At 40.9% G+C, this 25,316-nt stretch overlaps 1 protein-coding gene across 4 annotated transcripts in view; it reads left to right on the top strand.

Annotated features, from left to right (window-relative positions):
- Nucleotides 1–20,517, top strand: part of SMAD1 (SMAD family member 1) — a 47,245-nt gene extending 26,728 nt beyond the window's left edge. For 3 of the 4 annotated variants that reach the window (XM_050327344.1, XM_050327345.1, XM_050327343.1), the window contains exons 3-7: nt 8,218–8,475; nt 11,473–11,589; nt 15,204–15,425; nt 17,476–17,732; nt 19,114–20,517. In XM_050327344.1, the coding sequence (XP_050183301.1) occupies nt 8,218–8,475; nt 11,473–11,589; nt 15,204–15,425; nt 17,476–17,732; nt 19,114–19,257 (998 nt within the window). In that variant the 3' untranslated portion in view covers nt 19,258–20,517. Of the gene's footprint in view, nt 1–7,071; nt 7,272–8,217; nt 8,476–11,472; nt 11,590–15,203; nt 15,426–17,475; nt 17,733–19,113 lie in introns of those variants that run through there. The other variant, XM_050327346.1, reaches the window with a different exon arrangement.
- The last annotated feature ends 4,799 nt before the right edge of the window (nt 20,518–25,316 follow it).

Raw genomic sequence — 25,316 nt, 5'->3', positions numbered from 1 at the left:
AAAATAATAATAATAAATCACACCCCTAATGTGGCTATAGGGGAGGAGCTTCAGTTTTTTGCCTTAGCTAAAGGAAGGAAGGAGGATGAAGAAACTGAATATTTAATTTTCTTAAACAGGGAACACCAGCTCCCTGCTGTTCCATGTGATGCAGAATTGTGTTTGCCTCTACTAAGCGTCCTTGCCCATCAGCCTGCTAGTTTTTGAATTTATAATATGTTACAAAGGAGGCAAAAGAGGAATTAACTTCTCTTTCGTGTTTAATGTGTGGAAATGGTTGAAGGTGCAGAGCGTTTCTCTAAGTGGTTACCCCCACCCCTCATGTTGTCTCCTGAGAGTGTCCAGAGGCTGCCGATACCTTCTCAGGGTCAGGCCTGGGAGAAACTTGTTCTTCATTGATATGGATGAGCTTAAACCTGCCTTGCGAAATGCAGTGGTTAATTTTTCGATACTCATTTGTGGAGGTGCTTACAGATGCCCCGCTGTGCTTGAAGCCTGCAGTGCTGGGGGTACTAAAACTGGTCAGTCCAGAAGCAGATAATTTGTCCTCCGACATATTCTGACTGGAGGGACCAGCCCATTAGTGCAGACACTCGGAGGCAGAATACAACTATAATGGTCCATTTTTTTTCTTTTGCAGTAAGGTGTAGATAAAAAAAGACTGGATAACTTTCCTCGGTTAAGCTTCTTTCTTCAGAGAGCTGGCTGCAGACTGCTCTACATTGAGGGCATTATGAAGCTGATGGTGCCATTGTTCCACCCAAACCAGGGGGCAAGCAGTGGTTGCTTTTTCATGATACAGACAAATAATGGTTGAATTTTCAATTCTGCCTAAAGATTGTGATGTTCCCCTCCATTATAACCATGAATTCAGAGTGTGTGTCTGCTTCAGTGAGCTTGTTTTTTGGCCAGAAACATTTTACCTATGTGTACAGCTGCTTTTTGCCACAAGAGCAGACCAGGTCCCCAGGCTCTCAGTAGAGTGGTGGGTGTGTCATGCTGTTTTTGCTCTTGGTGTGGACTCCCTGCCTGTGACTTTAACCTGATTATTTTCATATTTATATTTGATCTCCTCTGCTGTTTGCTCCTAAGTGTTTCTCTGTAAGGCAGCACGCCTACTGCAGGCCCCGGGGGTGCAGAAAGATACTTGAAATGTTGGAAATCCTGGATGAGGCAGGTTTAGACTGCTGTGGTCCTTTGATATTCTCTCGTACAGCACTGCAGCTCTGGTCCTCAGTGAAAGAGCAGTAAGGCATGCTTAATGGAGCTTTCTAATACCATTTGAAATCACATAGGTGTTTGATTGTATGTGTTGGTCTGGTCATGCTTCTGAGCACTCACTCTAGGTACTTTACTGAAAAATGTCATCCCCATCTCATCCCCCTAGGATCATGACATATAAAAATAATATTCCAAAATGGTATCTATATGGGGAAATTCAGAAGAGGATCTTTAAAAACCCACCATGGTATACTCCCACTGCCCTCCAGAAGTCATCTGTTGGATCACCGATACCTCTTTTGGCAAGCAGCAGGGTTCAAACACAGCTCCTGGGACTGTCAGTTTTCAGGTGCTGCGAGTCTGTTGTGGTCAAGTTTGGAACCAGCGGAGAAAATCTGGGAGTAAGTGGCAAGTCCCTTTGGGACCGCGAGCTTGCCTAGCTGGACATTTTGGGGGCTTGCTCAGTGGCTCCCACCCCTCAGGCACCTGGGCAAAGGGAGGAGACAGCGTGAGAGCCTCCATGCTGTTTCCAGTCAGGTGGAAGAACTGTGATGGCCCAGGAGCAGCTGCCGGCAGGGCTGCCATGGCACCAGGCCTGTTGGAGGATAATGTTGGCAGTGCCAGGCATCCTGAAGAAAAGGGGAGAGGGAAAGATGAAAGGGAAGCTGCTCTAGGGGTGTAAGGGAGGGCAAAACCGGTGCGTCCCTTTGGGGTTAATATGTAGAACCAAGTCAGAGAAATCCTTGGTCCTCTGTGATTCCTGTAGCAGATTTCTCTACCTCTGTGGGCTGGGGGTGAGGGACCAAAGTGTGACTGATGAGAGGTTTTGCTGTAGGGCTGTGTAATGCTGCTCTTGGGTGTGACTTTAAAAATAGCATTGCTACAGCAGGTGGGCACAATTATAGGATGGTTTCCTGAAATAGAAAAAGCAACTGTCAGTTTGCTTGGCAAGCATTTTAAACTTCTATCATTTTGGCTTTGCAGAATTCAGTTCTAAAATTCCCCACCAGAGCTGACCTGAGAGAGAGGAATTGAAACAGGGAGGTGGAAGACAGGGCTTCCCTTGTCTAACCTCACCACATGTCAGAAAAATAAGCAACAATAAAGGAATAAAACTTGTCAAGAAAAAATGTTTTTGTCCTTTTTGTGTGCGTGTGTTTTCTTTCTTTAAAATTAACCAGATACAGATGTTTCTTCTGACTTGAAAGACCAGACTACCAAGTTTTAACCTCCTCAGTAGGATGGTGACTGTGGCTTTCATACAGATAATTTGAACTCTGGTCTGTGTAAATGTCTGAATTAATATACACTATCACTGTGACTTCCTCCTGTATCAGGACTCCTTCTCCACCGAATCTGCTTACAGGGACTCCTTCACTAATGTGCATACAATTAGTACTAAGTTCTGAAATTGACCTTGACAAATGTCAGTTTAATCAAAACGTTAGCTTATCAGAGCATCCGCAAATAAAATCTAATATTAACCAAATATTGTAATGCAGGAAATGTACTAATATTACTTGCCAAATGCATTTCGACCAGATGTCTGATGTAAAAGTAAAGTCAGTAAAGTCAAAACTGGTTTGCCTTTTTTTTTTAAATACAGTCTTCAGTCGTAGCTTTGTAAAACAACAAATCAGGTTGTGAGGTCTCCTGAAACTGCAAAATAAAATTAAGTGTTGAGAAAACCAGACCGCTCTTGGCTTTCTCCTGGAATAGAAAGTTTGGCATGTTTGTCCACCTGTCACCCAAACACAGGTTGCTGAAAAGCTATTATTGAGCCTTTTCACGTGCAATTACTATAACAGGGGTTTGGAGCAAAAGTCTGAAAGACTGGAATGTCTCCTTTTGAGAAAACAGCAAAGCAAAGCTGCAATACCACAGCCAAGGTGTTATCGGAACAGCATAAAGTAATTTGATCCTTAGACATTGCTTTTGACACAATTCTTACTGATTTTTTATTTTTAACAAAGAGTGAACCCTATCCTAACTGTAGTCTTTGTATATGAGAACTTGTCGTCTGGACCAAGAATACACAAATTTGCCGGGTCTTGTTTTAGGCAACACAAGAAAGTGTAATGACATTAAAACTTCTTTTTCTGCATGGTGTCTGTTTACAAGCAAGATCTTGGCAAGCCCTTGCAGTCAGCATGTTTTAGAGACTCTCTAGTGCTGCAGACAGCAAGCTAAACTAAGCACGTTCATCTGAGCATATGTTGGTACCTGCTCTGTTCCCACCATGGGACTGGAGAGCTCATCAGGATGCCACAGCCAGCTTCAGATGCTGTGACCTCAGAGGCAGGAAATGAAGCTAGGAGTCTTCAGAAGGGGTTGAAATTTGTTAGTTTAACACAGCTGCTGGCTTTTGTTGTTTGGTTTGGGTTTTTTTCATTCTCCTAATTCTTCATTTTTTTCTTACAACTGTGTCTTTGCAGGATTTTCTCTCTAGAGCATGGAGTACACACACCACAAGTTCCTCTCCTGACCATGTTTTTATACCTATTTCCAGATAACATGAACTGGTGCGTGAGGATTTCGCTTCTTCCCGACTTACAGTTTTAATGTTCCAGCAAATCATATGTGGTTTTGTATAAATTCATATGAAAATGCAGCTATGTGTGATGCTTGGAAATCTAAGTGCATTGTCTAATGGTAGTGCTGTCAGGTCTTCACTAGCACCAAGGGCCCTGTTGTGGTACAAACCCTTCTACAGAATATATGTCAACCAAGTCATCATGATTTTTAAAAGCAAAAAGTGCAGCAGCAATTGCTTCTTTTTTCTTTTTTTTATTTTTAATTTTGTAAGTAAAATTTTTACAGAAGTAGAATCTACTTTGGCAAGGTCTGCTTTCTTGTATTGGGCCCCTTGTATTTTATTATTTGGTCTTTCAATTTCTATAGGTGAAAAGAGATACCTAACCAGATCTTCACATAACATGCAAAGAGGGTGGAAAAAATGAGCCCTTGAGGGAAGCTAGCTGTGACCCGGGCTTGTGTAAGATAATCAAACCCCATCTGGATAGAAAATACCTACTCTGAAAGTACAGCAGGTCCTTTGGTTTGGGGTTTTTTCATGGAGAAACTTTTAAAAAAAAGAAGTTCTATTCATAAATTGGAGACTCTCTCTGTTTGCTAAAATCATTATCTCCGGAATGTGAAAATAGAACAAAAAAAAAGAAAACCAAGGAAATGTTTACTTTTAGGACAGCACACCTGTTAGTTTTCTGAAGAAGAGCAGGGTGACATGCTGGAGATAAAAAGAGTGTAGCACATAAAACCTTTTAATCCGATGTTTGAAGAATTACAGAAATCAAGCTGTCAGATGACTTGTGGTTCTACTCCATTAATTTTAATGAGGTTGAATTTGCAAATCTGTTGCAGTAGCTTTTTAAGACAACAGTGTGTTCAATAATATGCTTCCTTTAAATGTATGCATCCCTACTGATGATAACTTAAAAAAAAAAGAATTTTTTTTTTATTGTATCTGTGTTCCCTTCCAATGAAGAGGATAAAGAGGAAGGGAGAACTTGTGTCTGCAAATGGTTAGAGCCACGTCCTGCAGAGATCTGCACAACCAAGATGTGCACTGCTTCATTATTTTACAGCAACAGGTGTGCTGGCTTAGCACCGAGTAATTCTCTCATGCTTTCTCCCCTTCAATTATACCTCTTCCTGGAGCTGGCAGCTGCAGCAGATATCAGCCTCCTCCCCTGCTGTACCGAGTCTCAGTAATTTGTTATTCCATATGGTTGAGGTCTGCAACCTGACCAGAAGCTCAGTGCCTTGCACAGGGGCGAGGGGAGCAAGAAGGGTGTGCATCCCCCTTTATGGTTTGAACTCCTGGCTGCCTTCCATACTCGGGAAGGGCCTGGGCCCTGCTCGTGTCTTCACTCCTGATTGAACAGCGCTCAAATTAACTCCTCTGTGACTCCAGTAGGAGTGGCTTCCCTGCAAAAGAAGCCTGTGAGCTGCAGAGAGATCAGTGTATGGCAGTGAGCAACTGCCTTGGAGTCAGACTAATTGAAGCACTGTAGTCTCTGACCTGCCTGATGTGCCCTTTCAGGGCTTTTTCCTCCTTCTTTAAGGTTGTGTGTGTGCAGGGAGGATGTGAATTAGGGGCAGAGTAAATTCTGCAATGATATTTTTGAGACTGTTTGTGCTGTATCAGTATCAGTTGTATTCTTTTCCCCCCTTCCCTCTTTTCTGTGTATAGTTTGAAGAAGATGGCATTCAGTCATTTGAGATTGAAGTGGTTGGACAAAAAGGATAGGTCTGCAAGGAAGAGACTTGGGAAGAGGAGACTTGTTTTTATTTCAAGTCTGCCCAACAGGAGAAAACATGTATATATACCTTGGGAAAATCTGGCACTGCATTAATTTAATTACAGAAAACGTACAGAAAATATCCTGTTCTCCTGCTATTTTAAAATGCTATAAATCATGTGGCTTCCTCTGATGTCATGTGTGTCATTGTTTAATATGAGGTAGAGGATGGGAAAGGTAGGTGATGCACAAATTAACTTCAGAAAAGTTAATGGTTTGACCTTCATCTGTAGGAAAGGAAGAGATGGGAAAGCTGTGTTTTTAATACTTGGAAAAGTAAGGAGGAGTCATAAAGACAGGAAAGGGAAAATACACTTTAACACATGATCTCATTGCTGCTTTTTTCACTGGCTAACTTATTAGCCCAGCAAATGTGGACTATGATGATTAAATAGTGCTTGACCCAGCTGGAAAAAGACTGCTAGGTTTAACAGAAAAGGCGTAATTCTGAGAGACTCTCATGTTCAGAGAGCTTGTCTTTGACATGTTGTGAATCAGGGGATTTGTGATGTCCACCTAAATGTTGGGTAACTTTTTTTAATAGCCTTTTCCAGTGGCATATGAGAATAGTTGTGTTGGAGGCGAGAAACAGTCTGTACAACTGAGAGAGATGCAGCTTGTTCTGGGGTGTTTTACAGTTGGGAACTTCCAGTGAATGACAGAAGATGTGTCTTGTTTCAGAAAACGCCATAATTAAGAACTTGTAAAGTGGAGTTGGTTAAAAACATCTAAACAAATCTACTTAGAGGTGACATCTGTCTCAAATATTTGAGATCTCTTGGAATCTCAGTGAAATTGCTCTTAGAAATGGAGACATCAGATTACACCTTTGAAACCTGCTTCTGACTCTAATGAGCAGCCTTAATTTCAGTAGTGAGTGTTGGGTTTTTTTAAGTGTATGTTCAATAAAGATTTCTGGGATCTCACTTCTCATGCATTAATGCCACTAGCAAGCAAAAATGGTGGCTTAATTTCTCTCTTAGGCATATGCAGAAAGAAAGCAAGGGAAACCTCATTTTTTTTTTTTTAGTTAATCTGTGATTTGAGGAATAGAGAGTGAGTTTTCTGTGTGGCATGCATTTGTATCCCTTTTAAACATGGATCTAGACCTCAGACCTGGGCTATGTATAGAGCAGTATCCTGATGTTCTTGGACTTCAGGCCACTTAAATAAATATCTGAATGCAATAGCAAAGTGCTGGAAGAGTAAAGATGCCCCAGTGTTCTCAGTGTCGTGGAAGAACCTATTTCTCTTGACAAGAAAATTTTTTTTGGGGGGGTATTGTGTGTTTGGTTTTTGTTTGTTTGTTTGTTTGGTGGGTTTTTTTTTTTGCTTGTGTGTGTGTGTGTGTTTTGTTTGGTTGGTTTTTTGGTTTTGGTGGGGGTTTTTAATGTGTTTTTGTTTTGTTGTGGTTTTGTTGGTTTTTTTCTTTTTTAGTTTGCAATTTAGTTTGTAATTCAGCCTTTTAATGAAGCAGTTGTCTCCAGAACACCTTTCTTAATCTGATTGATAGTTATGTCTGTATAGGCTTGTTGTGTATAAGTGCTCTTGTTCCTCTTCTGTATGCCCAGGTGTTGGGGCCATGGCAGGAGTCTCAGGGAGAGAAGATGGTACCTTTGGCTTGCTTTTCCTGGTTTTTGTTGGTTTTTTTGGCATCCCCACTTGAAGGCTGGCTATCCAGGGAGGATTTCTTCCAGTCCTGCTCAGCCAAGGAGTTGGGAAACAGAGGTACCAAAGGGGGAAGATGTGAAGAGGAATAGCTTTTTTATTTCTCCTCCACTACTTTGTGCATGGATCTCCCTCTCCCAGCCCTTGCCTCTCCTCTTCTCCCCATCTCCCAGAAATCTCTATAAATAAAGACTAGCTTTTAATCCTTCAGTTAGCTTGGACTTTGCTGTGAGGCACTCAAAGATAGAAGCTGAGGCACTGGAAAAAGAGTTGATTCTTTTATCTTAGTGTATCTGGCATCATGTTCATATTCCCAGTTTAAAAGAGACCTTTGTTTCTCTGCTGGTGAGAAGGCTTCTGAAGTGTGGTGAGACTGGTAGTTTTTGATGTTTCTCTGATCCCGCAGTAGCATACAGTTGCAGCTCAATTGCTGCTCAGTTGGTTTTTCTGAACTACATAATTTTGTCTAAATTGCACATTTTGTAAACTGACTTGAAGAGTTAATAACCGTTTTAATAGTGACTTGTAAGAACATAGTCCAGGTTAAAAATAAAATTACAGCTGTTGGGACCAGACTGAGTTCAAGGTCTGTTAGTATTGTGTTGAGAAAAAAAATACCTGTTCTTATTAACAAGGGTTTGGGTTACGGGTCATTACGTGATCAGCGGGATCGTGTCAGCCCCGTAACGTGCTCACTTCCCAGCACTTCTTTGTGCGAGTAAAACTGGAACACAGAACTGTGGTTTGTTCTTGGCTCTTCTTTGCTGGCCCTCTGTGCAAACAAGCTCCCCTCTGGCAGACCAGGTATCCAGCACGATCGCTATGAATTTGAGCTCTGAGGTAAACAGATGCAGGGAAGATCTCTTGCTTAGACATGTGCCCCTAGATTTGACTACCTTGTTTGTGAATATGCCGTAGGGGAGGAAGAATGTGGGATTTTTTTCCTATATAGCCTTCAGAACTGAGTCTCTAACACTCTGGCTTTTCTCCCTTTTTCCCTTTCCAGTCCTTCCTCCAGTGCTGGTTCCAAGGCACAGCGAGTACAACCCCCAGCACAGCCTCTTGGCGCAATTCCGCAACCTGGGACAAAACGAGCCCCACATGCCGCACAACGCTACTTTCCCAGACTCTTTTCAGCAACCCAATAGCCACCCCTTTCCCCACTCGCCCAACAGCAGCTATCCAAACTCTCCTGGAAGCAGCAGTAGCACCTATCCGCATTCTCCAGCCAGCTCAGACTCGGGAAGTCCTTTCCAGATGCCAGGTACAGTCAACTTGGGTTCCCCTTCAGAAGGGAGAAGGTGGTTGGACATTACTGGTATCACATTTTTTTTGCCTGTTAATACCAAATTACCAGCTAACTCTCGTGTTCAATAGCAAGCTGAGAGATGTAAGGTAATAAAGACTGTATAATCTCTTTGTCTGGTAATAATATTGAAGGTTTTAATATTAAGCCTGTTTCAAGCACAGTTAAACCACTACAGTAAAACTTGTGCGGTGGTGGGGGGTATTCAAAATGTTTCGGAGACCAGTTTAGCAGTTTAGCCCACAAAGCTTACTGTGTTCATTGCACCAGAAGTGTGCTAGAGATCTCTCTTGCTTAAGGAAGAGATCATCATACCTTCAGCACAAAGCTTTAGTTCTGCAGAAAAATGGTATTTCCCAAGGTGATCATGTTATTGCTACTTGATAACAATTTCTTCACACGGTGATGTAATTTCAAGATGCAAATATACTTCAGCTGAAAAACAGGCCCTTGAAAGAAATCTTCAGCTGTTTTGCTAGCTAAAAGTCAGAGAAATAACAAGCTTTCTTTGCTGACTGGTGTCTGTAGAAAATTCTGTTAAATTGTCTTTTTTTCATCTTTACGTGGGGGTTGATAAAACTACTGCAGAAGCAGTCTGTGGCAGATTTCTTGATTTAAGTGCTGGGAGAAGGACTCAGTACAAATGCTTACTGAAGTTGTTTGCCTGTTTTCTTCAGGGGCTGAGGGAGGGCATGTGTAAACAAAGCAGCAGACTTCTGAAAATCTGTTTCCTATTACATGAAATTAACTTCCATGGATTTCTGATGTTGATAGTTGCTTCTCTTTCAAATTTTCCTCTTCTGGGTAAAGACTACTGAATTTACAGAGGCTGAAAGGAAGGAAAGAGAGTTTATATTCTAAAAAAATGTGAGAAGTTGCCATGAAGACAGCTGTCTTTTTTTTTTTTTTTTTTTAATATGATTGCTGTGGTTGGGGCTCTTCCAGCAGAGATAAAGACCTAACAAGGTCTTCCTGAATGCTGGCTTGTGGAAGCTCACTTGATCTTTGAGGGTCTGTTCTGTCCACATGTCCATAACATCAGCAGCTGCAGTGAGGAAATTGAATTAGAGGAGAGGTCAGGATACTGATGTCCTTGATGTCTGTCAAGGGCAGATACATATACAGCCACCTTGCACTAATGGGGAAAGGGGCTGACTTTTGGAAAATATAAAAAAATACAAAAAAAAAAAAAAAAAAAAAAAAAAGAAAAAAAGAAAGCAGTTATCCAGAGATCTTGAAAACTTTCTAGATACTGGCTAATTTGCTGCCTGTGGCCTTAGAATCTGTTGCATCACTCACATTATGTTTGCACACACACAAACACTCAAAATCAAGTGCAGTCTGTTAAGCTTTTAATGCAGCCCTGTTGTCATCTGTCTTTCTCTGCTGTTTTCTTATCCAACTGAGGGTATTAAGATAAGAGAATTAACAAGGTACCCGCCAGTATTAGATGTAAAGCTCTCAACAAAATACCTGCTAAACAATAAGTAGTTCATAAATTTCATGAACATTTCTTTTCTTAAAAAATACATTAAAAAAAAAAAAAAAAGAAGAAAACCACTGCTCCACAAAAAAAGCCCAAAACTTACAAAGCATTCTCCTGCCTTTCGTTAATGCTAATTTGATTTTAGGAGTTTTGGAGGCCCCTGTGATTATTTGCTATGGTGGTTTGCAATCCATACTCTCAGTAATGGAAGTAAATGTGGGATGAGCAGCAGCCGTGTTCACCAGATAGCACAGCGGTAACCTAAGCTCAGCTTCTGCAGCGAAAACAAGGATTTCTCTCTCTTGCATGTACCTCTCTGCAGTTGATTTGGAGGAGAGAGTCCCCATGTGTATTGGGAAATGGTGACATTGGCAGCTTCTTGTAGCTTCTAAGAAACGTTTTTGGAAGCTTTCCCAGAAGTGGGATAGGCAGCTGAAGGGCAGTGTTGAGTACCTGGCTGGAATGCTTCAAACAGGGCTGAAAGCAGTATGTTAGTGAGTCCAGTCATTGTACATGGGCTGGGTTTGTGCTAGTGATGCAATTCTGAATGGGACCATACAGAGACAGTGACCGATAAATCCCAGACCCAGGCAGCTACTTCTGTAGAATTTGGGTTCCTGAACACTTTCTACTGTTCCCAGTCCAGGGAAACAGAGGTAATAATAATAATAGTAATAATAATAATGGCCAGTCTTCGCGAGCGAAGATCCGGGGAAGGTCTTTACACCTTCCAGCCTGCGCATTGGATTTTTTAGGTGAGACACAGTGTGCGCGGAACTGAGCCCACCCTTTAATCCTAAGGTTCATCTGCCGGGGCCAAGCGAGCTTGGACGGTGGCAGCGAGGTCCTTAGGATGTAGATGGGTTGCCTTTTTAAGGGCTAACGAGCTCCATCTGCCCAGGAGTGGCCCTGACCGGGAATCAAACCCGGGCCTCGGTGGTGACAGTGCCGCGCCCTTACCACTAGACCACCAGGGGCTCCAGAGGTAATACAGTGCACTGACAATGATAAGTTCCTGGATATATCTGGGATGTTTGCATACTTTGCTGGTAGAATTGTGTTGGAAACAGAGTAAGTTCACACTGAAAGTTTTCTGCTCCAACTTCTGTTCACATTTACCATAACTGATATCTACTTGTAGCTGGGTCCTGAGACCTCTTTGTGCCTTAATGTGTGCATGGCACTTTCAACCTGTAAAATCGTGGGCTGGAAACACAGCTGAGCTTTCTTTTGTGGCTTTATGTGGGGCTGAAGTGACTTGTTTTTACCACAGTTGTGATTAAAATGCACAGTAATTCCTTGCTTTCCTGATTCAAGGTCCCTGATTGCTTTTTCAGATTTCTGGTGGGTGGAAGTTTATAGCTGATTCAGGCTGGAAGCATTTCCAGGCTAAAACTGTTTATATGGATATGTAGATATTCTTTGAAGAGAGGAAAGGACTCGTGTATCTCTGCCTTTTCTATATTTAGCTGATACTCCCCCTCCTGCTTACCTGCCGCCGGAAGATCAGATGACACACGATACCTCCCAGCCAATGGATACCAACATGATGGCACCTGCAGTTCCTCCTGACATACACAGAGGAGGTAAAAACACTTCTCCCTTCTTGTTTTCTGCTTCACTTCTTAAGAGTAAAGAACTTTCAGAGCTTATTAGTGGTAACTGAGTTGTAATTTTGGATGGATGTTGTTTATGGAAATTTGTATCTGTAGAAAAGAAAAAACCCAGTAATATTTTTTATGTTGTTGTAAGGGATGAAATAATGAAGCTGGAGATTATTCATAAATGTAAATATTTATTTACGGCAGGAAGCTATCCCATGACTCTTTAAAAATGTAAAATGTGTGGGATTTATTACTTTCTTACTTCCAACCAACTTAATGGGTAAAGTAATTTTATATTTTCTATTCTTTCTATGTATTCTATGATTACACTGATTTATTGGAACAGTGCAGTTGATGCTATATAAAGCCCACTGAATTGTGGATGACAGTAGATATAGTCAAGTATAGCTCTCCATGCAGAGACTTGATCAGCGGATGGATACTAATACTGTCAGTTATGTAAATGCCCAGGGACATGTTACATGGACAACTGAAATATCTGTATTTTTTCCTCTGAGACAGTACATCTTATAAAGTTGTGCTTTTTTGTTATGGTTTTGTCCCGAATTCTAAACTTCAGTCCTTAAAGAGTATGCTCTGCTTTTAATAAGGGCGTCTGAATTTTTTCGTATTTTTTGTTCTACTCTCTCTTCCCATTTTACTTTCTTCTTTGAGTCATGCAGTGATAACTCTCGGTTCAGAACACGGAGTTGTCTGCCTGCGGTGTGGTATTGCTACAGACTTTAAAAATCTGTACTTAAAAAAAACCCTGTTGCTTTATGTACTGTGACAAAGACATCTTTTTACCCATTGCTTTTTAAAGCCTTCACAGCCAGCCGTGACTGCTGAGTAAAGGATTTAGTGCATTCATCACATTGTGAGAAATGGCCCCTTTAGAGAATACATGAGCTTACACAGTTGTGGCCCATGCCAAGAAAGTGCAGCAAGCGGGATGCTATGCCAGAATGATTGTCGAGATCACAAGCATATGAACAATTTAACTCTTGTGTTTTGGATTTTTTTGTTCCTTTTTTTTTTTTTTTTTGGTGCTTATTTTGCTGCTCCTCTTTATGTCCGGTTTCAGGAAGTATATTTGCCCTCTTAAAACAGTTTGGATAGCTTTTGTGTTAACCTGTTTACTCTCTGCTTGGAATGAGCTTTGCATGTGATAAACCCCATCTGTAGCATTTCCACTTTTTTGCTGATCCAGTACACTCTGTGTGTGTATGAACAGTTTTTCAGGAATTTTGGGTCTAACTGCAAACCTTTGCATATGTCCCTCTCTCAAAGTGCATAAGTACCATAAAATTCCTCTATTACATGAGAGTTGATAAAGAGAAAAGGGTTTATGTTTTTCTTCTTGCTTTTCAGCATTCAGCCATTTCAAAATAAAAATTGTGTCTGTTAGGATTATCCCCTCCTAGTAGTTTAGTACAATGGCTTTTCATCCCTGTCCTTTCATGAAAAAAAAAGTCTTTTTTATGCCTTCTTGTGTTTATTATTCATATATGCATGCTGTGATTGTAGTACTCTAAAAAAAATCTGCTGCAGGTAGTGAAAGAAGAGTTTTTACTGTGAACTTACTGTACCAGTTTTTGCTGCAAACCTTTTAGGAGCATGTTCTTTATGGTGATTTGTTAGTCTTAAGAGATTTGATTTAACAAGCTGCATCCTGTCAATGAAATTGGGTAATTTCCATTGTTAGCCCATGCTGGGAATAGAGAGACTAAACGCACCTGCTCTGCATGACTTACAGCAAATGTGAGGAAGTCAGTATGAAATCTGTGTGAGAGAGATATCATTAATTCTGTAAGAATGGCCAGCTGGCAAGATTTCTTCCTGACTTTGAGAACTGGGGCAAAGCTGCAGCTTTGATAATCGCTGGCATCTTTATGGGAATTAAAAGTGTAGTAACCTCTTACTAATAATGTATGGCTGATTTTTATTCTTTTTTATTGTGTTGGGGTTTTTTTAAAAAAAAATTTTTTTTTTTACAGTGATGTGAAGGGATAGAAAGTGCCAGAGTGTTGAGAAAGATAAGCTTAAAACCAGCATTTCAAGCAAGTTATTAACAGTAAACACTGTGCTCAGAAGTTTTGCACGGTGATGTAGGATGTTTTGATTTTTTTGCCACCTTTTGTATCTATGATGTACTGCTGATTTTTTGGGGGGACTTCTGTTTTTTTGTTTTGCATGTAACAGAAACTCACAAAGGTGTGATCTGTGAACACTGATTTTAATTGGCTGACTTTTGTAAAAACTTGGAGCTAGTAGAAGGAAACCTCTGGCCAGAAGAACAAGTTTTCCCCCAACACCAGTCTTATTTTCATTTTAGGACTTTTACCTGTAGTTCGTATCTGCAAAGTTGGTATCTTAGCAGCAGGTCCAACTTTGCTAGGCTTAGTAGTGAAATAGTATCCTTCATTCAAAAGAAACCACATAAAGAAACCACATCCCTTAGCTAGCATCATTTTATTTGGAGGCATTTCTCTAATTTGTAGCTGTATTTGGCACCTTAAAGGATGTGGAGATTTCTGAAGAAGCCCATGCTATTGTTGGACACCCACTGGGAAACTTTTTGGTAAAGACCATTGGTATCATCTGTAGAAATTGTTCCCCATGCATAGTCACAAGTGTTGCTTCAAGACCTTCATGTAAAGTGAACCAGGAATTTCCTGCACAATTCCCAGCTTCAGTTAGGAGCTACTGAGGAGGAGCTTCTTGTTCCTAGTGTCTGAAAAACCCCATTCTAAGGAATCCTTGCTGTAATTCAACAAGTAAATCTTTTGGTCATGAACAGTTGAGATTTTGCATTCATGGTAGCAGTTAATGAATGAAAGGTCATCATTAAATAATATCTTCCTCCATTTCATCTGCTCTCCAGCCCAGTGTAACTGCCAGGCTCCTGTGTGTTATTCCCTGTTCAGCCTCCAATCCCAAGCAGTATCTGTTCATATTGCAGATGTGCTTTATGTATGTTCTGCAGACAAATACCAACCTCTCTTACATTTTTGAAGTCTCCTACCATTCCCCCCAAAAGCCCAGGAGGAGGATTTGGGCACACTCTGAGTGCTGAAAAATTGACTGTATATTTAACTGCCTTGTCCCCAAAGTTAGAAATGGTGTTTGGTGCACTGTGTGATGCTGTTTCTCCGTGTTACAATACAGCTTTGCAGTAAGCAAAGAGGTGACCTTTCATTTGTTAGTAGAGTAAAATGAAGTATAAGTTCATCTACTAAACTGGAAAGAAAGCTGAGCTGTAAGTTGCAGCATTTCTCTGCTGTGTGGACTTGTACCATAGCATGTTGTAAGAAGATGGGGCAGGGATAGTGGGGCACTGCTTGGTATGTGCCCAGGAGGTTCCTGCACTTTTCTGCTCATATCTAGTACCAGCCTTAGTCCCTTTTCAGTGGAGTTGAAATTATTCTACTCTTATGTTTGTGGCTATGAAAAGTTCAAAATGACTGAAGAGAGAGGAGCCGTCATATAGCTGCATCAGTGATCTTCAGCCAAAATCTGCAGGGTTATGACTCTTTACACCTCAAACCTGTATTCCAGCACTGTTAGACTGTAACCTTTCCATTGTTGCTGTACAGATGTCCAGGCAGTTGCTTATGAAGAGCCGAAGCACTGGTGCTCCATTGTCTACTATGAGCTGAACAACCGCGTCGGGGAGGCGTTTCACGCTTCTTCAACTAGTATCCTGGTAGATGGCTTCACTGATCCTTCCAACAACAAGAACAGGTTTTGCCTGGGGCTGCTCTCCAACGTTAACCGCAACTCCACTATTGAGAATACCAGGCGGCATATTGGCAAAGGTGAGGTTTGGATCTTTGCATCCATTTTGGAGTAGGGTGGGGGGCATTTCCCCTGGTCAGGACAACCTGGGCCACTTGCCTCCAGAGCAAGCTGGTCTCCCCTAGTATGTGGGATGAGTGGTTGTGTCAGTAAACATATAATTTTCTTGGCCTAGCCTTATAAACAAAGTATTGTTCTTACCTGGTGTGTAATTACAGGAAGCTTTTACCCTTAATCAATTTTATAATTGCCTGAAGGCTATCAAAATCTTAATTTACAAAGAGAGGGTAAGGCAGTTTGTCTAATGAAATATCTTGCTTTGTCTTGATTATTGGTGTATATGGAAGTGCAAACTGTGGTTCTTGTCACCAAACTTTTTAGCTACCCTTAGCTCCAACATAAATTAGCTACCCTAACATATTTTGGGAGACAACCTCCTAGAACAGTTTATTCCAAATGCATTTTTCACAGGCTGGTGATTCTTTCAGTGAGAATTTTGTGCTTCCCTTCTATGGTTGTGACAGTGTCTTTCAAAAGAGAAAAGCTTCTGGTTCGTGCCTGACTAATGCAGTCCTCTTTTCTGGGAACTCACCTGTAATGCAAATGACAGGCAAAACTGAAATTGCCCCCTGCAAGGGGCCATTACTGCCAGGCAATTTTTTTAGGTATTTACATTATTAGTAAACTCGAAATTTTCTGAGACAGTTTAGGGTTCAGCATGAACAAACAGTGGGTTGGATGTTGTAAGTGCCAATTCATGAAGTATCTTCCTCTTCCTCAGAGGAGGAAGGAATTGAAACTGAAGAGAACAGTCGAGTCCTTTCCTTGAGTCTGAGCTCTCGGTGTGTAGAGCTCTTCTCTACATGGGAACTGGTGCAGCTCTCAGCAGTGCACCACACTTGTGCTCTGCCACTCAAGTGCTAATACTTCTTCCTTCTTTTCCTCCCCATCCATCTTACCAAGTATCAGGGTATTTATTTAACACCTCATTCATTTTTTTTCACGTTAAAAGTAACCCAGCTGCAAGCAGAGTTCTGCTGAAGCACTTAACTGTGTATGTACTGCAGCAGGGCATGTGGGAGACAAGGATGCTGTTGAATGAGTCAATGTGTGCAAGTGATGACGATGCAGAGCTGTTTGTCTTTGAGGAAGGAGGAGTAAATCCCAAACTTGAAGACATAACCATAAATGTTTTTTGCCGATCAGGTGGGAGTATATGTGTACCCACACAGGTACACATATAATCAACAGCAAAATCTTCCATGGCAGAGTACAGTCAAGGCTTTCTTACTGGAGTGCAGTTGAGTGTTTTAATTCTGTGTGTTCAGCTCTGTGATTTGTGACATTGTGGGAGGTGAAAGGTTTAAATAGCAAACAAACCGTTTTTAAACACAGAAAGGTGAATTTTCTTGCTTTCTCAAAGACTTTGGCATTGACTCCTAGTGACACAAAGGTTCTCTGTATGGTGCTTTTCTGGGGCTTTGCTGCCATTGATAACAGGTGAGGGAGCAGGCAGTAGGAGGGGAAAGGACTGTAAAATTGGTGTGTACCGTTTGGCAGATATGTCTGAGGCCATTTTCTTTTTTCCCCCCTAGCTTTCTGGAATTAAAGGTAGCTGACAAAATTCCTGCTACCCAAATTACCATTCAAGACTTTTCCAGAGAATCCAGCTTGGGGCTGCTTTAGTAACTACACGCTATGCAATAATTTGGTTTCTGCTCTCTTAGCTCACATTCCCAATTATTGTTTTACATAAATATGATGAGAAAAATTTCAAACCATCCAAGGTAGTGTATCCAGTGTAGTTCATCAGAACTACAGTGCTTGCTAGTTTATTGTTGTTGAATATACAACATGTTGTATATTCTATTTTATATACATATATAAGATACCCTCCTTTCAAATCTCCTGCTGATGAAATAGAAGAGTAAAAGTCAAGTTTAAAGGCAGGTAATGTTTGATATGCAGTTAATGTTCATCTCTTTGAGCAGAAACCCCAATCTCTGTGGAGAAAAAGCATGAAAAACAGATGCACAGTGTGAATTTATCTAAACAACCTTCTCCTCCCAGGTGTCCATCTCTATTATGTCGGTGGGGAAGTGTATGCTGAATGTCTCAGTGACAGTAGCATTTTTGTGCAAAGTCGGAACTGCAACTACCATCATGGGTTCCATCCCACCACAGTCTGCAAAATCCCCAGTGGCTGCAGTTTGAAGATTTTCAATAATCAAGAGTTTGCTCAGCTTTTGGCTCAGTCTGTGAACCACGGCTTTGAGACAGTGTATGAGCTTACTAAGATGTGCACTCTCCGTATGAGTTTTGTAAAGGTATGTGAAAATTTGCTTGAGATTATTTCATAAGCAGAATAAATTATTGTTTCATAATGTGGTGACTTTGAATGGTCCAGTAACTCCCTCCATGAACCCATTAATAGCTGTTGAATTTTAAGTATGGAATGCTCATTAAGTGTGAGACAGATCTTAGAAAAATGAAGTTGTATTTGTGAACAGAAATCCATCTGACACACATACTTTGAAAGCTCAAGGTGACTTGAAGAAGGTGTTTCTTTCACATAAGCCCTTTAAATATTGACCAGCTGCTCCCAAATTGGGAGCTGCAGTAATTATTTGGAATAATAACCTTTCTATTCTAGGAGGGCATGCAAGGTCAAGATTTGTAATGTGGCTGATGTTGTGAGTGTCAGCATAGGCACTGATATAAAAGGGCTGGTCATACATATGGGAGTAATCGAATTAAGGTGGTAATATGCTGAAGCGCTCTTCATGATAGGAGGATGGAAACTTTCAGATGTGTTAAGACACATCTGATTCCCAAAATGGAATAGGTTATTTATAGCTCTGCATCCCACAGAGCTGTATGGCGGTGCTGCCTGAGCAGACAAACAGGACCTCCTGTGTATTGGGTATTGCACTACATGGTGTTCAGAGCTGCCGCCACCTGTGTTGGGAACTGGGTAATCAATTCCTTCATTAGGGGTTAATACAGAGCAGAACAAATTGCACCTGCAGATGTCATAATCTTGTCTCCAGACCTGCCCCTGTTTTGAATGTTGTTTAAATATCTCTTTATATCTTTGGTAATTGCTGTAACTGAATCAGGTATGAGCTGAAATAAGACCTATCTTTTCTTAACTTGAGATCACATGGGCAATGACTATGCCCTCTTTCTCCAAGGAGTGTTTCTGACTTCAGTGCTCAATTTACTATGTCCATCCAGAGAATGACACTTTGGTTCTCGTCAGACAGATGCCTCACCCCTACTTTCACATCACTCTTAGACCTCATCTTTTAATTTGTTTTCCCTCAATTTGTTCTGGTTTTGGTCTTGGCAGAGAAGACTTTATTACTCTCCTCTTCAGGATCTTTACTAGTACCTGAGGCAACTGGCAGTGATCTATGGTGAAATTTTGCACTGCCACAGGTTATGTCTTTAAGATTTTAAAGACTTCCATTCCAAGAGATCAAGAGATCTCAAAATGATACTTTCACCACATTTATTATTTTTTTTAGCTTCTGGTTTGTTTCTTGAAATGTGTTAAAATTTGGTTCGTCAAGGGTGTTATGCTACCCTGCTGATAGTGACTCTTGAGAACTAATTTGTTAAGAAAGAAGTATGCTTCTCACGTATTTAATATTATAAAATAAGGTGATTTTTTTTTTCTTTCCCCACTTATGATTCTGTTTCCAGGGTTGGGGAGCTGAGTATCATCGCCAGGATGTAACGAGCACTCCATGCTGGATAGAGATACATCTTCATGGTCCCCTCCAGTGGCTGGATAAAGTACTTACTCAGATGGGCTCTCCTCATAATCCTATCTCTTCAGTGTCTTAAAAGGCCCCAAACTCCTGCATTTTGGAAGCAGTTGAGCCTTGCATGTACTTGAAAGACATATGAGTCAGACACACAGACATTTTTTTGTTTTTTTTCCCCTCTGAACTGGCAACTGCTGAATAAGAGCGACGTAAATACTTGACTTCTGTGACCAACTGTTGGATTCAGAAAACTAGATAAATAAACCCCTCTGACATACTGTTGGTATAAAGGATGTTAGTTTATGTTGTAACGTGCTGTGGCAGAGTTGATTTGCTGGCCTTAGTACAACAGGGACGACCGACCCAGGACCGCAGCCTGTGGGACCGAGTTCCTGAAGGATCTTCCTGTAGCTGGTGCTCTTGAGGTTCTCCTTCTTCCTTACATCCATGTTTTCCCCTGTGTCCTCTGGAGCTAAGAGCTGATGTTGGTGAAACCTGCTCTTTGCAGGCTCTCCTCAGTACTTCTTAAAAACGTTTGTCTCAATTGATGGTTGCTGTTCTCTTTAAAAGTAAAAAAAAATTCCATGAGGCTTAATCTCAATAACTACGTACTATCTTTGAAACTGTGTCCTGACCATACTGCTGTAAGAATGCTAGGTATGTCTTTTGCTAAGTGTATGTATGGTGTATTTGAAAGTTTAGAAATTAATTAGATTTAGACCATAAAGAAATTAGGAATATTTGAACTGGGGGGAGGTGGGAGTGGGAGGGAAAATGACAACTGAAATGTAGAATATATTGTAAACATAGCGTGCTAGTTTAAACTGAGGTCTGAATTTTGCTGTGCATTTGTTCTTATAGTGGCTTATTTGTTAATTCTGACTATTTTTGCCTCTTTGTTTTCCCCCAAAACAATTGCAAAGCTTCTTTTACCCATGAAGAGGACAAAATGATTAACTGCTGCAGTTTGAAGGCTACAGATTTGTGTATTTCAAGACAAAATTGTACAGAATGCTCTTTAACTATTGAGCAGTTTTATACAGTTTATGTAACAGAAGTAGGCTTTTAATTTTGTAAGAGAACCTTGTTTTGCCAAATCTAGTAGCTGTTAATTGTTTGGAGAACTTCAGTATCCCTGTATGGGTCTATTTCAAACTTAAAATATATATATATTTTTAATTTTTATTTTTTTTTACTGCTTGGTTTATTTTCTTCTCTTTGATCTTTTATATTCACTTAAGCTGTAGTACTTTTAAGTATCTTTATTCCAAAACTAGTGGGTCCTCTTTACTGGAAGTTTTGAATAAAACCTGTTGTTACTGCTTACATTTGATTAAAACCTTGTCTTGTCCACTTCTTAGTAGAGTCTTAACAAACCAGATAAAGATATAGTCTTGAAGAGGAACAACTAGAAATGAATATATGCTGAGCTAAACTTTCTCCACACTTCTGCTTTTGCTCTGGGGAGGGTTGAGGGAAGGACTGTCCCACTGCAGCTGGAAAGTGTCTGTCAGGTGCTGGGATTATGGAGTTGGAGAGATTGGGGCTTGACCGGAGTTCCAGTGCCTGTGCCTGGCTAAAATGGACCATGCAGCACTCACAGGAGCATGAGGGAAAGCTGAGCAGCAGAGATGAATGTGTGTTCAGCCAGACATATGAGTGTCTGTGTCACTGTAATGAGTAATAGCCCTTTTTGGAGAATGAGTCAATCCCACTTCCTTTCTTTCCTCCTTTCCTCCTTTCTTTCTTTCCTTTCTTTCTCGCTTTCCTTTCTTTCTCTCTTTCCTTTCTTTCTCTCTCTTTCTTTCTTTCTCTCTCTTTCTCTCAGCTTAGTATACACTTTTAAAATTCACATTTCTTCCCCTGCTAAAGGGAAAAAAATCCACAATGTTCGAGGTCCCGATTAAGGAGCACTTGATTAGTGACTTTTTTGTATTTTTGAATTCCAAGAACAGCTATTTTATTTTTTTAGATTCAGTTAAACATATCTTTTTCATAATGAGTCAGTCATAGCACAAATGTAACTCTTTAAAGTAAAGAAAATTTAAAGATGACCAAAAAGGGAAAGAATGTTTTTTGCTGCTTAGTCACTGTCTCTGGATTTTCTGTGCTCAGCCCCTGCTACACTGACTCCCAACCAGTTTCATTCCTTTTGCTGGAATGCAGCTGTGAGGTAGTGACTTCTTTTAATTAGTGCTCATCCATCATGCAAGTCTCAAGAGTGTTTCTATTTGGATGTTTTCATGTTTGGATGATCCTGTGCAAGTTTTGGCAAACTTTGAAATACATGTGGAATAAGAAAAGACCGTTTTATGTTCTGACTGCTTTGAATGTTACTGTCTTTTGTGTTTTGGGCTGTTATGCCTCTCTGTTTTTCCTAAGCGGAGATTAAAATTAGAACTCTCTGCAGTACCTCAGAATTTTCAGTGGTAATCCAAATTAAGCAGGACCAACAGGATTCTAGTTTCTGTAAGTTCGTAAAAACTGTTGTCAAGTTTTTCTGTTTTGATGATATTGTTGAAATGCTGCATACACAATATTTTCTTTATCTGTTACCTAGCTTTTTGTTTGTGGCAAGGTGGGCAAGGCAAAAGTGTACCTTCATGTGATGGCCCAGAGTATCTCAGCTGTACTTTATTAAATAGGATGAGTGGATTGGAATAGCACCTGAGACTCTGTTGTGGTTTTGGCTGGGGGAGAGATAATTTTTTTTCACAATACTGGTATGGGGCTATGTTTTGGATTTTTGCTAGAAACAGTGTTGATAGACCAGGGATGCTTTTGTTACTGCTGAGCAGGGCTTACACAGTCAAGGCCTTTTCTGCCTCTTACCCCACCCCACCAGCAAGGAGGCTGCAGGAGCACAAGGAATTGGGAGGAGACACAGCTGGGACAGCTGATTCTGACCCCAAGGGATATCCCATACCACATGGTCTTATGCTCAGAATGTAGAACTAGGGAAAAAGAAGGAAGGAGGGAACGTTTGGAGCGATGGCACTTGTCTTCCTCAGTCACCGCTGTGCGTGATGAGACCCTGCTGTTCTGGGGATGGGGTGCAGGGAATGAATTCCTTGTTTTACCTTGGTTGTGTGTGCAACTTTTGCTTTACTTACTTTATCTCAACCTACAAGTTTTCTCACTCTTACCCTCCCAGTTCTCTCCTCCACCCCACCTGGGTTGAGTGAGTGAGCAGCTGTGTAGTGCTTAGTTACCAGCTGGGATTAAACCACAACAGACTAGTAGCCAGAAACACAGGAGGAGGTAGGGCAGAAGTTACCTGGGAGGAAGCATCTGCCAGCTTGAGGCTCTTGTGAAGATTTTTGGAGCATTTTGAATAAGTTTTCTTATTGATCTGCCCCACTTGGGATAGTTGGAGTCAGAAAGCTGGAAAAGGCAAAGGAAAAGACAGATGGAAGACAGCTTCTCACTGACCTCTTACAAAACAGGGAATGACGAGAGCTAGAAACTTGGACAGAGCCTACAGTGTCAGTTCTGTAACCAGGTGAGTTCCTGCTGCTTATTTGGTTTTATTCCCCCATTGTTTCCTTGGTTTAGTCTTCTGAACAAAAGAGTTGAATAATGAAGACACTCCTTGAAAAACTCCTTGTTAGGAGAAACTGTGTATAAAAAGTATTGAGGAAAAGCAATGAACAGGGTATGTGGAGACAAATAATTCCATGGAGCTGAATATGTTTTGAAATGTCTGCTTTGGCTTTTCAGTGCTGGAAATAAAATAATTTTCCCCAGGTGGAGATGACTGTTTAACCATTCAAAAGTCTCTGTTGAACCTTTAAAAGATTTGTTGAAAGCTAAGAGAGGTAGTCATGGTTACCTGTCTGGTTTTAGGAAAGTATGGAGAGAAATAATTCATGTTTTAACAGATCTTGTAACAGAATCGTGGACCTGATCTTTCGATGCTTGCTAATCTGGTATTGCTATCTACTTTGCAAAAACCATTTGCTTACTAAATCACTTCTCTTGCTACCAAAGCTATGTTTTCACGACTGTAGTTGTCTTTTCTAGCCTAAAAGGATGTAGTTCTGTGAGTATCATTTTCTGAAGACAATAAAGCAGTGCAGAGATGTCTGAAATTTATATGGACCTTCCTTGGTGTGCCTATCTTCTTGACTTTTCCTTTGTCTTGCCACCCTTTAAACCTTTTGATCGACATCTTGGAAGTTGGCTGTGTTTTGATGCTCTCTCTTTGGTAATTGCTGCTGGTTTGTTCTGTGAAGCACATTGTAGCCTCTTATCCTGCTCTTGAGATTCACGATTCATAACTGTGAACTGGCAGTCACCTTTTTCTGGATGTGTGCCTAAATACACAACATAACTCTTCCATCACCAATTGTGGTAGAGCAATATATTTTTTACATGCATCATCTCACAGTTCATTTTCTTCAAATAAGTTTATAATTCTGTACAGGAAAAGAGGGGAAAATGGCTCTTCTTTTCCTCTGCTCCTTTCTGCCCTTGACTTAACAAAGAGAGACACCTTTGTCATGCTATCCTTTAGGGGATCTGGTATCTTTCCTGTTTCCTAAGCCCCCCTCCCTGGCTTCTATGTTCTTGATGACTTTCCTTACTTTTTTGAACTCTTTGCAAATAGCTTTTTGTCTCATTCTTTTCTTATACCTGCTGGACGCTGGATGTTTCAGTCAGACAGAAAACATTCTGCAGGATGCCTGCCAAAGGCAGGTAAAGAATTATGGGTTCCTGTAGGCTCTGGAAGCCACCCATAAAGATACACATGCTTCACAGGAACCACTTTTTCAACCCCTCCTGTCTCAAATCTTCTTGGAAGAGGAAGGTGAAGTGATATACAGGTTTGTGCTATTGGATTTCACTTTTGCTTGGGATTATTGCTTTTAAGTTTTTTATAGATTTAAGATTCTCTTCCCTCCTCTGGTTGTGGTTGTGTTCCCTGACTGCTGCCTTCAGCTCTACAAGCAAGCCTGCCACTCGTTCTTGTCATATCTCTCTCTCCCAACAGGCTCCAGAATAAATAACTTGTCTGGTTTATGAAACAAAGCTTCCATACTCTCCGCTTGCCTTGGTGACTTGCTCAGAAAGGAAACCTCTGCGGGACAAAATGAATCTCTGTAGCTGTAGCTGTCTCTCATTGGTAGGGGCCACTGACACGTATGGGCTGGCTGAAGTGCTTCTTGTTGCCAGGGGCTGCCACCCTCAGGAAGTGCTGTTCTTGACCCTGTGCCACCGCAGGTGACATGTCTGTGTACCTTCATGTGCCCTGAGCTGTCTGGAATTTGATTCAATCATCCTTCAGGAATTTTTTTCATTCTAGTGGCTGCAGGTTCATAGTTTTTTCTTAGGAATTGGTTTGTGTTTTCCCCTTTTCATCCTGCTGCTAAGGCATGAGTTGAAAAATCTGTATCGTCTCTTTATGATCCTGCCAGCTCATCTGAGACTTTAAATCTATAAAGCTCAGAGGAGGCTGTTTTAGTTAAATTTTGAAGAAGTAAGCACCTTCACTTGCTTCAGATTGTAGACAGCAGTAAAGATATCTCATAGCAGTGATAAAACGCTGTACTGTAGTAAATGTAAAATGAGGTAGAGGGGACTCTGCACATGCAAAACAGGCTTTCTTTGCTCAAGGGGTTTAAGTGGAGAGGTCACTTGCTTAGATGTGGTGGGAAGAGCTCAGTTTGTCGTTGTAAAGCACCTTCTAGCTTTCCTATTGCAGCTTCTTTCTTTCCCCACTATCCCTGTAACATGTAAAAACATTCTTTTATATGAAGAAAAATTACGTGCCAAATTTCCCTTTACCTTACTCTTTCTTGTATGATAACTTTGGTTTTCTACTCCTTTAGATTACTGAGTCGAGCTTAGTACAAGCAGAGAATGAGAGTTGATGTGTGTAGTGCTGCAGTAACACTTCACTATTTTCTTGGAGCGTTTGGTTCTTGGCAGGAGAGCAGAGTCTGTCTCATCTCTGAGTCCGTCTCATCTTTGAGTCCTTCACTTCTGCCTTCTGTTGATACTTTAGGGACTGGTAATCCTGAGTGTTTTCAGATATATATGTGGAGACTGAAAGATGGCTGCTATCCCATCAGATATTCCTTCAAGCTCGTGGACCAGTCTCCTCAAGTCAAAATCACCATAAGCCATAGTGCTGGC

Source organism: Myiozetetes cayanensis, unplaced genomic scaffold, assembly GCF_022539395.1.
Source record: "Myiozetetes cayanensis isolate MyiCay16 unplaced genomic scaffold, myiCay2020 scf33, whole genome shotgun sequence".
NCBI lineage: Eukaryota > Metazoa > Chordata > Aves > Passeriformes > Tyrannidae > Myiozetetes > Myiozetetes cayanensis.
This window is presented reverse-complemented; position numbering and strand designations above follow the sequence as displayed.